General features: G+C 43.1%; 1 protein-coding gene across 1 annotated transcript in view; it reads right to left on the bottom strand.

The window, feature by feature from the left end:
- Positions 1–243: 243 nt before the first annotated feature.
- Positions 244–11735, bottom strand: part of PLPP3 (phospholipid phosphatase 3) — an 84815-nt gene continuing 73323 nt past the window's right edge. The window contains exon 6 of the mRNA XM_023187764.3: positions 244–2163. Coding sequence (XP_023043532.1) covers positions 2038–2163 — 126 coding nt within the window. The 3' untranslated portion in view covers positions 244–2037. The remainder of the gene's footprint in view (positions 2164–11735) is intronic.

Here is an 11735-nt window from a genome sequence, read left to right as displayed (position 1 = left end):
AAGAGCCTGAGATGAGGGTAGAGCCAGGGCCTCATTCTGCAAACAGGCTTTCAGAGATGAAAGAGCAGGGCAGACATCGGTATCTACCCTATGACCACCACATTTCCCACTGAAAAAAATCAGGAGTTGGTGCCCTGAGATGAGGCAAGCCCACTCAAAGAGGCCAGCCTGTGATTCTTCCTTCTCCTACCCGCACACCTGAGACAAACATCTCTCAAACACTTCAGGCTTGCAAGTCCTTAATTAGTTGTGTTACGAGCTTTTATTTAAAAAGCACATTTAATACAAGTATAGTTTCGCAGATACAAGTTTTCACTTTGTATGCTACAAAAGTCTTTGAATATTATTCTCTTTACAAAATGGAACCTTACAAAAATACTGACAATTTAATGTTTTTATACAGTTTTCTCTAGTTGCAGTTATTTCTTTCATTATAAAACAATGTCTACCACAGAACTATGATATTTTAGTTGATATTTAAAAAATTAACTCAATGCTTTTTTAAGCAGCTAATGTAAATAACACAGGTCGAGACACAGTTTATAATCATAGTGGATATAGCTAAAATTGTTTCAGAAATAATATCTTACATAGTTAACTTTTAATGTTTTATACATTATTTATATAATATTTATATATAAAAATCATAGCTTGCTATAAGTTGAAATGAAAGGACGGATTCTGTAGTAAGGATGTGCATGTGGTTGATCCATATGGTTACATGTAACCCTTTGAAAGGTCTGCATCCAAGATCTAAACGCATTTCTTCCTTCCTCCTTTCCTCAAAAGGTTCAGTAGAAGGGGTCCCTGTCTATCACCTAGAGTAGGACCTTGCATGGAAGGACACTTATGGATAGAGGATGAGGAAAACTCTCTACCGAGATTTAACCCATATGTTCTGCCCAGCAGAACCTATCAAGAACTGCCCTAGGGGTCAACCCCAAGACAATAGTGCTTTACACAGCAAGAGCAACTCCTACAAAGACCCTCAGCTCTGTCATCCTGAAGGGTAACCTCTCAGGCATGAGACTGCCTGCTTCTCTGGCTCCTTCTGATTTGCAACAGCTAAAAGGTTGGTTCGATTTTCATTCTGCCCCCTTCACTCTCCCATCTGTTGTACAGAAGGCTGCTTTCCATCAGCTGGTGGCAGACCATGCCTTGCTCATCCCGAGCCCTCACAGGAAATCCTGGTGGGCACGCAGCAAGAATTTCAAGGGAGAAGGCAGTCACCGAAGTCGAACTGTTTCTAAGAGTGTGCAAGTGCCCGGTGATTGACGTGCACAACATCAGCCTCCTGCAATTGACATTTCAACATCACAGGATGGTGCGTCAAAAGAAGAAAAGTGAGGGCCTGTGCCCTCGATTTCTTCTGAAATTGTGCTATTTGTGAAATTCACTCGTCCACAAAGAGTCTGCTAATCACTAATGTGAGGAACTATGGTTGTTGGCCAATGGGCAGGGGAGGTGGTAAGGCCTTAGCACTGGGAATCTGGATTTGGGATCTGATCACTTGACTGAGCAAACTTGCTCTTTCCTTCTATTTAAAACACAAAACAAAACTTCCTGAACTAAAGTCACAGTACAGAATAGAATGGGATGGACAGAAAGACTCAAGAGGGCAGCTCTGCAATGGCTATTTTCTTGATTCAGTGCTATTTCTGGCATCGTGTGCTACAATGTGAATTTCTGCTTTTCTCACAGGCCTGGGATTCCTCAGGTCACAAAAGGTGACCAGCAGCCTCTACTCAAATCATTTTAGTGTTTGTTCCTGAACAAGCTGTGTTCACTAGAACATGAACACTTAAACCAATTGCACATCCAGGACTATGGCACTTGGTGTTAGTTTGCTGTTGTTTCCACATAGGCGAACACTACCTATTTTGGAAGGCCACAAAGTAAAACATTTTTTTTTTCCTTTTAAAAAATCAGTCGGGCAAAAGTTTTTCCCTACATTCTACTGTCTGATGAGATTGGAGAGCAGCAAGAACTTGCTGTCAGCAGTCATTTTACAGAAACAGCTCAGGAGGTGGGTGGCACCTACACCATGTTGTGGTGATTGTTCCTGTCAATAATGTCCACAGGTGAAAGGATTTCCTTCCGGATAGCAGGGGCAGGCAGGGAGAGCGTCGTCTTAGTCTTGAAGAGATCAGACACGAAGAAAACCTAGAAGCACGAATCAGAGATCGAAGTCAGTAACTGATATCTGGGGTCTGGGTACACAGGGTAAAGGAAGGTCAGAGGAGCACAGACTTCAGGAAAGGGGGCCCCAAATCATAACTCTTTGAATAGGGAAGGGCGATAGAGATCACATCGTCAAGGCTTATTGTACAGATAGGGAAACTGAGGCCCAGGAAAAGGCAGTGACATGCTCCAGGTTGCACAACACCAGTTCAGTAGAATCCACTTCTAAGGACTCTCAGTCCAGTGCCCATATCTGCAACCCACATTTCCTTATTTCTCAAGGCAAACGAATAGCAATGGAAGATAAGTTCCTAAACAAAGGAAGCAGGTCATAATTAGTTATAGTCATTAATTCACACTACTTTCCCTTTCCTCACAAAGGAATCCAGGGTGTAACCAGAAAAGATCAGCCAACATGAACTCCTATCAGCAAGAGCTGAAGTCAGGCAGTGGTGACTATTTTTCCTGAAAACCTACTGATATCAACCATTTGATGGGGGTCAAGAAACCAGGTTCTCTGAGAAAGTTGGCAACTAACCTGGAGGAAAGGTTAATGAAAAATCTCCTGTCACTTATTCCTAGCGTCCTTTTTCCTCCTGGGAATGTGACCTCACTGAATCTTTCTTGTAATACTTGAGAAACATTTATTGAATGCCACTTGCAAAGGTGTGATGGCGGCACAGGCAGAGTTCCTGCCTCAATGAACTTATGATGAAAGATTCAAGAGTTTGATGAGCTACTGGAGTAAGAAAAATTTGTGCTTTGTATTAGATGGCAAAATAAATACACAGACATCCATTTGAGCCATTTAGCAACAGGAGTTTCTACTAAGTAACCATAAGCGGCAGCTATCAGTCATGTAATTTAATAGGAAACACATGGCCGGGTTTCAAAATAGCAACTAAAACACTATCAAAGTTCCTATATCCAACAGCTTTCTGAATTGATGAGTCTTTGTCCTGCAGATGGTAATGTGCTCACTACTAATGACAGCACTATGGCTTCACTCTGGCCACATTATAGGCAAGAAAACGAAGTTCTTAATAAGATTTTACCAAAACTAAGGCTCTAGCGATCCAGGGCCTGGCCACAGTAGGGACTTGCATTATTTGTTAAGCTCATTTTCACAATGTCCCTTCTGTAGCAACACAGCAATCAAGAAAGTGCTATAAAAATCACAGCAAGAAGCTGGTGATGCTGGTTACCTCGAGAGAAGGGAACTGGGTGGCTAGAAGGCAAAGGTGAAACAGATGTTTACTGGTCATTGTAAAACCTGTTGTACCTTTTGAATTTTGTACCCATTACATATATTACCTACCAAAACATTTAATAAGTATTATTTTGTTGTTAAAAAAAAATAAAGCTAGGCTACTTCTATGCTACTACAAGAAAATGAAATATTAGCCAAGAAGTGTAACATCGTAATACATTCACAGTTTGAGTGCTATTGGATGTACCACTTTGCAAGGGAAAAAAATTCAGTCTTTTCTCCCTTTCTTTTGTCAGGAGGTTTGAACAGTGAAAACCATGGTACCAAAAGATTTGTCTCCTAATCAGAGTCAAACTTGAGGATCAGGAAAAAAAAGATCTGTGCACAACCTGCCAGTAGGCTCTAGGCTCCCCTGCCAGAAAATACTTTGTAGTTGGTTTGGGAAAGAGTTTTCAAGTGTCCCCAGTATGAGGAAACAGACTCGATTAAAGTTCAGTGTGAAGATAATTAAACTTTTCAACTCTTCTCCACTCCAGCCCCAGCCCCACATTTTTCCTGATCTCCCCCAGTGGCCTTACTTCTTTTTGTACTAAAATGATGTTATCATCTGAGAGGTGCAGACAACAATGTCCTCGTCTGTAGCTCAAAATGATCCTCCCCTTTATTCTTCACTTTGTCTCAGAGGAAGAGGTTTTGATCAATCTCTCCATCACTACTTTCTTTTTTTTTTCTTCTTTTTTTTTTCAGACGGAGTCTTACTCTGTCACCCAGGCTGGAGTGCAGTGGCACGATCTCGGCTCACTGCAACCTCTGCCACCCAGGTTCAAGCGATTCTCCTGTCTCAGCCTCCTGAGTAGCTGGGATTACAGGCACGTGCCACTGTGCCCGGCTATTTTTTATATTTTTAGTAGAGACAGGGTTTCACCATGCTGGCCAGGCTGGTCTTGAACTGCTGACCTCGTGATCTGCCTGCCTCGGCCTTCCAAAGTACTGAGATTACAGGCGTGAGCCACTGCGCCTGGCCCATCACTACTTTTAACTTCACTTAACCCAGCTTAGCAGCTAGATTCATGAAAATAAGTCGTACAGGTCTAATTTCTTAGAGCTCTTTCTCCCAGAATCCATCCCATCTGCCAAGGGCAAATATAGCTGGGGACAGCTCCCCCATCCCCAGCACTTCCCCTTCAAGATCCTGAACAATCTACCACCTCAATCTACTGGCTTATCTCCCAATCTAATTTTCTGAGCTCATAGTCTCTACATCTTAGGGTTTCCATTTCCTAACTGCAAGATAAGAATCATATGAAGATTAAAGGCAATAATAACTTGAGAAGATCTAAACCTGTGACTGTTGCATAGTTCAATAGAAGGTGTTCCATTCTCTAATGATCTGGATACCAAAGTAATTACTGGACCCAGAGAAAGCCATGCTCTCCCATGTGTCCAAAACTTTGCTTATCGGCCTTTCTTCCTAGATGGGAGGCTTCTTGAAGATGGAATCCTATCCCTAATCACCCTGAATCACCCAAAGCACTTAGCTTTGAGCCTTGTACACAACAAGGGCTTAATAAATGTTTGTCATTGAATTTCAAAAATTCTCTCTACTTACTAGAAAGCAAGCACTCTGGCCTTGGACCTTATTGACAATACAACTCCTACAGACTTGAGGGGGAACCATACTCAAATACTGCCCGCACGGAGCCAAGCGGCGAGGTGAAAAGTTGAGTGAGGTCCAGCAGAATCCCACTTTAAGCTGTATTTCACTTTCAGCATGACTTGAGGTTATACAAACACTGTTTTTGGGATCGTGAAACATAATACTGTCAAGACTGAAACAGGGTTCGGTCTTCCTAATTTTTGAACAGCAGAACACAAAAAGACCTAGCAAAAGTAAAAGCTTCTTGGCTTGGAGCAGTTTCATTTCCTACAGAAGATGATCTCCACCCAGAAAGAAAACCCAGAGGCCCAGGCTGGGAAGGGTCTATACAAATTAAGTGGCTGTCTTAGGTCTATGAGATAAACCCACTCCCAGCCCACAATCCTACTCCACAGAGCTCTGCTGTGCGAAAGGACACATTGGACAATAAATACAGTTCCAGAAAACAAGAAAAACTATACCCTAAGCACCAAGAAGAGATCTAAGTTACAATGCGCAGAACATTTGTTTTCAATTCCGTTTCTCCAATGCTTTGAATTTTATACGTTACTTTTTGGAAAATGAATGAATGCAATCAATAAATACTTATTGGATTCCTGCTATGTGTTAAACTCCAAAAATATGAAGATGAATATACATTAAGACAGTCTTTTACCCTCCGGGAGTTTGTAGGCCAGTGAGTTAGAGAGCCAGGTAAACAGATGACCACAATACAGCATATTAAGGATTATGATGGAGGGAAGCCAGGCTGTTGAGGAAGCACAGAGAATGTGGCATTTAACCCAGACTGAAGGGGAGTGGGAAGCAGGCCTTAGAAGGCTTCTCCTAAAGGATGTCTATTTGATCTCGGCTTTGAAGGATAAGGAGGAGTTAACCAGGCAGTGAACGCTAGGATGTTGTTTCAGGCAAAGGGAATAGTGTGTGCAAAGACACAGGAGAAAGGGAGTACAGCACATCCGGGAGCTGCAGGAAGCTCAGTATATCTAAGGTGGAGCAGTCAAAGAGGCTGGAGAGGAGAGGACTAGATATTGAAAAGCCTCCTGGGACAGGTTAAGCAGTTCAGATCTCATTGTTTTAGCTCTAGGAATCATTGTCAAGGCAAAAGTGGGGAAGCAACACATTGGAAAGACCTGCATTAAGATCATGTTGGAGGTCAGGCGTAGTGGATCAAGCCTATAATCCCAGCACTTTGGGAGGCTGAGGCAGGTGGATCACTTGAGATCAGGAGTTCAAGACCAGCCTGGCCAACATGGTGAAACCCCCCTCTAAAAAAGCACAAAAATTAGGTGGCTGTGATAGCGGGTGCCTATAATGCCAGCTACTCGGGAGGCTGAGGCGGAAGAATCACTTGAACCTGGGAGGTGGAGGTTTCAGTGAGCCAAGATGGTGCCATTGCACTCCAGCCTCGGCGAGAGAGCGAGACTCTCTGTCTCAGACCAAAAAAAAAAAAAAAAAAAAAAAAATCACAATGGTAACTAAAATGGAGATGGAGTCAGAAAGCATGTAGTGAGCCTGGAGGCAGGGATGAAAGAGTCTAGGAGAGGATGAGTCCTGAACAACACCTATGCAGTAAAGACAAAGAAGAAGAGATGGATTTTGAAACGTTGAGGATAGGACTGCAGCTGGTAGAGGTGATATGTTTGGGGTGGGTATGTTGCGAGGGAGGCAATATTTTTCTTCCTAGTTCTGTTTTCAACTCTAGAAATCTTTGCACTTATTCCCATAAAAACTTAAAATTTCGGTAACTATGCTAGGAAAGAAATATATATAACTCGCTTTCCTCTGCCTGTGACATTGTCTTGGGGGAGTTATTCCCCCCCACCCCAGTGGCATTTGGTACTGTATAGTGTTGTACCACCATCACTTTTATCTAATTCCAAGACATTTCATTACCCCAAAATAAAACTCTATCATAAACTTTCAGCAGCCATGTCCCATTCCCTCTTCTCCCCAGCCCCTGGTAACCATCAATCTGCTTTCTGTTTCTATGGATTTATCTATGGGGAAGTAATTCTGACCTCCTCCTGAGTCAAAAGGAGTCAACTGTTCTGTGATCCCAGGGTGGAAGATGATCTAATTTACCCAAGCACTGTGGACAATGTAGCTCCTTCCTTCAAGAGCAAGAGTACACACAAGACAACTCTAAGCTGTAAGAACCCCATTCACTGTGATGAGGAGATAAGAAAAAACAAACTAGAAAAAGAAAAAAGAGAGAGGGGGGAAAAAAGAGTGGTTGAGACTGTGAACAAACATGTGAAATCTGACACATTCTAGCTGGACGTAGAGGCAATATGCTGATGGGAGTTTTCTATAGGACGAACAGAATCTGCTCTCAAAGTTCTTACAGTTTCTAGGGCTATCTTTGGCCAAGAGTTGGCACACTCAAAGAGGAAGATGCTTCCGATGGCTTATACCAGCATTCACACTCTGGAAATGTTAACCTCCCAGGAAGCACAAACAGTCCAGCCCTGCTGGGGTGTTGCCTGCCTAGAGGTCACCAAGAACCAAGTACACCAGAAACAAGAAGTCTGGTAGGTAGCCAGCTTCCTCCTTTCATTGCTAGGAATGGCTAAATCAGCGAATTTTGAGGATCATTTTGTTAATTTTGTTACGGGCAGATTATAACAATAAAATTATCCTTTAAATGTTCCTAGAGTCCCTGCGTGTAAGTGAACTCCTTGAAAATAGGAATCCCATCCTTACATAACACATTGATCTGAAATGCTAGCAAAAGGTAGATAACTATAAAAGAAAAAGAATTTTTGAGTCTTAGAACCTCAAGAAAACTGAGCGTCATCTATTCTGGTATTTCCTAAAGTGTTGTCCTCAAACCATCTGTTTCAGAATCACCTGGGAGCTTCCTGAAATAGCAGATTCCTGGGTCCATCTAACACCTACTGAGAGTGTTGTTTGGAATCTGCATTTTAACAAACACTACAGTTATTTGTTATGCAGACAACAGTTAAGAGAGCCATTAGTGGACAGTCTGTGGAGATTAACAGATGGGCTCAAATCCCACACCCGCCATTGCATGGCTGTGTGTCTTAGACAATCTACACTGAGCACACAATTACCTTCTTTGAATGACCCTTCTCTCTTTGGTACCCATATTGAACTTTTAATAACCTTCCATCTTAGCATTAGGCCATAGGCTTTGATACATGACACACGTATTCCCATGTGCTCTGGCCCTGGGATTTCCTTTTAGCTTTCTGGTCTACCACACTGAACAATCTCATGGATTAAGGAAGGAATAACTCTCTTTGGAGGAGAAAGCCTTGGGACCTGGCTCACCCTCATGTCCTAAGTACAGTAAGTGCTATCTAAAGAAAAGCCACCTTTGGCAGCTTTGTTTTTTAACTAGATGGGATTATCCAACTGAAATCATTATTTTTTGACCGCAATAAAGGGCTTTCAGTGGCTTTTGGCACTGGGAATTTGTGAGCATTTCTGTTAAGTGACTTCCTAGTATATCTGAGAGGGAAAATGATGAGATGGAAAAGAGTGTGACACTGGAAATCAGACAGCAGAATATAGTCCCAAAATTTCTACGGGTGTGTGATCCAAGCTGTCACACTTGTCTTGAATTTATACAAGATGAAAAGGTTTTACAGTTGCAAATGATGGGTCTGCCCTATATTTGTGTGCAAATGTTATTTTTAAAATCCACCAGCTGGGCGCGGTGGCTCACACCTGTAATCCCAGCACTTTGGGAGGCCGAGGTGGGCGGATCACCTGAGGTTGGGAGTTCGAGACCAGCTTGACCAACATGGAGAAACCCCGTCTCTACTAAAAATACAAACATTAGCCGGGTGTGGTGGCGCATGTTTGTAACCCCAGCTACTTGGGAGGCTGAGGCAGGAGAATCACCTGAACCTGGGAGATGGAGGTTGTAGCCTGGGCAACAAGAGTGAAACTCTGTCTCAAAAAAAAAAAAAAAATCACCTACCTGTGGTTCCTGTAAGGCTTACATGAAATATATGTGAAAACACTTTGAAGAACTATTCATTCATTCATCCATTTATTTATTTTGAGACAGAGTCTCGCTCTGTCGCTCAGGCTGGAATGTGGTACACCATCTCTACTCACTGCAACGTCCACCTCCCCAGTCCAAGCATTCTTGTGCCTCAGCCTCCGAGTAGCTGGGATTACAGGTGTGCACCACCGCACCTGGCCAATTTTTGTTATGTTCTTAGTAAAGATGGGATGTTGGCCGGCCTGGTCTTGAACTCCTGAACTCAAGTGATCCACCCACCTCGGCCTCCTAAAGCGCTGGGATTATAGGCGTAAGCCACCGTGCATCCAACCTTATGAAGAACTATTCAAATCATCACTGCTATTGAGGAATGTGAAGGAAATTAGTCCCACAAAACGAACAAAGAGGGTTTAGAGAAGCAAAGAAAGTTGAGAGCAATTTTGCGGAGCATGCTGCCGTGTGCCTATGGTCCCAGCTAGTCAGGAAGTTGAGGTGGGAGGATGGCTTGAGCCCAAGAGTTTAAGGCCAGCCTGGGCAACATAGCAAGACCCGCCCCTGGCCCTCTCCCCATCCCTTTAAAGAAAGTTGTGGGCAATACTGATGGAGTACAGGAATCTGTGCCAAGGAACCTTCCAGGAAAATATTCATAGGCTATTAGGGAGGGTGTCTGGTAAGGAGGACCCAGGGGACTGACAGCTCTGTCTATGGGGTGCTAAATGCAGTAGAAGCTGGAGCTTAGGAACATAGTACCCAAAGATGACCAAGGCTTGACAAAGGCAGGGGACCCCATTCCCAGAAACCATCCAATTTTGAAGCTGAAAGGGAGAAGCAGGCTACTATTCATTGAGGTCACCTCTTCCCATTATCCCACAAGTTCCGTTGTTCTGCATTTCTAGGGTCACAAAATACATCATGTTCTCACCCATCTCCATGTTTTCATGCTATTCCTTCTGCATGGAATTCCCTTCCTTATCTTTTGTATCTTACAGCAAATGGCCATTCATCTTTAAAGAATTACCTACTCTAAAAATTCTTTCTAGTCTTACAACACCCTCAAGAAGAATTAATCACCTCTTCTCTTGTAACCGCACTGTCCTCAGTAGTGTATCCCATCCCAGCAGCTGTGCCCTTCTATTATACTTCTCTGTTTACATGTCTGTTCCTACTAGATCATTCTCAAGCCATTAGCAAGCTACAAAATCGGCCAGGCGCGGTGGCTCAAGCCTGTAATCCCAGCACTTTGGGAGGCCGAGAGGGGCGGATCACGAGGTCAGGAGATCGAGACCATTCTGGCTAACACGGTGAAACCCCGTCTCTACTAAAAACTACAAAAAACTAGCCGGGCGACGTGGCGGCGCCTGTAGTCCCAGCTACTCGGGAGGCTGAGGCAGGAGAATGGCGTGAACCCGGGAGGCGGAGCTTGCAGTGAGCTGAGATCCGGCCACTGCACTCCAGCCTGGGCGACAGAGCGAGACTCCGTCTCAAAAAAAAAAAAAAAAAAAAAAAAGCTACAAAATCAACTAACTAGGTAGTCACCACCAGCATTTTTGAAGGTTAATAGAAAATATTAGAATGTCTCACACAGTAAGGGCAAGTCTTATTTTGTGACATATTTGTTTCAGTTATGTGTGGGTGACTCTATTGGGTTATGATATAAAGTGTATTTCTTATTATAGATGGTGGTCAAGTCTTGGAAAGCTACTGCACTAGATAAGCTCTTTAAGGACCAACTCCTTTTAGCTCTGAATCTTTAAACAAAGCATAGTACTTAATGTACAACTCACTATCAACATGTTGCATGTGCCAAGCATGATGCATCTTTAATTCTCTAAATCCTCAATCCAAAAATCACATTAGGTATCACCATCCCCACCTCATGGGATTGGAAAAGGTGGCTGAGAGGTGAAGTGACTTATCCTGACAGCTTACCTAGCAAGTGGCAGGAATATAACTTCCCTCTCTGAGCCTCTGCTTCGTCAGCCCATCCATCTTAGCAGGGGAACAAGAAAGGAAGTTTTAGAAGTAAAGTTGATCCTTGAAAAACATGGACTTGAACTGCATGGGTTCACTTATATGCAAATTTTCTTCTGCTTCTGCCAACCCTGAGACAGCAAGACCAACCCCTCCTCTTCTTCCTCCTCGTGAGCCTACTCAACATGGAAACAACCAGCATGAAGACTTTTATGGTGATCACTTCCACCTAATGTACAGTAAATATATTTCCTCTTCCTTATAATTTTCTTGATAACATCTTCTTTTCTCTAGCTTACTTTATTGTAAGAATACTGTATATAATACATAAAACATACGAAATATGCGTTGATTGACTGTTTATGTTATCAGCAAGGCTTCCAGTCAACAGTAGGCTATTAGTAGCTTTAAGTGTTGAGGGAGTCAAAAGTTCTATTTGGACTTTTTATTGTGCTGGAGGTCAGAACCTCTAGTCCCCATGTTGTTCAAGGTCAACTGTATTTTGACCAGTTGTAGAGTACTACAAAGATACTGTCATTATCCATTAGTGGCCAAAGTTTACTCCTTTGCTTCCTTCTCTCTCCCACATCCATGTTTCTACCTGCCTAAGAGTAGGGGCCAGCAGTGGCAAGGTCACATTAACTCAAGGTCACATTACTGGGCAAAGAGCTAGACTTTTGCAGGGCCAGAAGAGGTTTGGGAGCTCATTTCATCCATTCCCCTGTGCCCAGGCAGCAATG

The sequence above is a fragment of the Piliocolobus tephrosceles genome, chromosome 1 (assembly GCF_002776525.5).
Source record: "Piliocolobus tephrosceles isolate RC106 chromosome 1, ASM277652v3, whole genome shotgun sequence".
NCBI classification, from domain to species: Eukaryota; Metazoa; Chordata; class Mammalia; order Primates; family Cercopithecidae; genus Piliocolobus; species Piliocolobus tephrosceles.
This window is presented reverse-complemented; position numbering and strand designations above follow the sequence as displayed.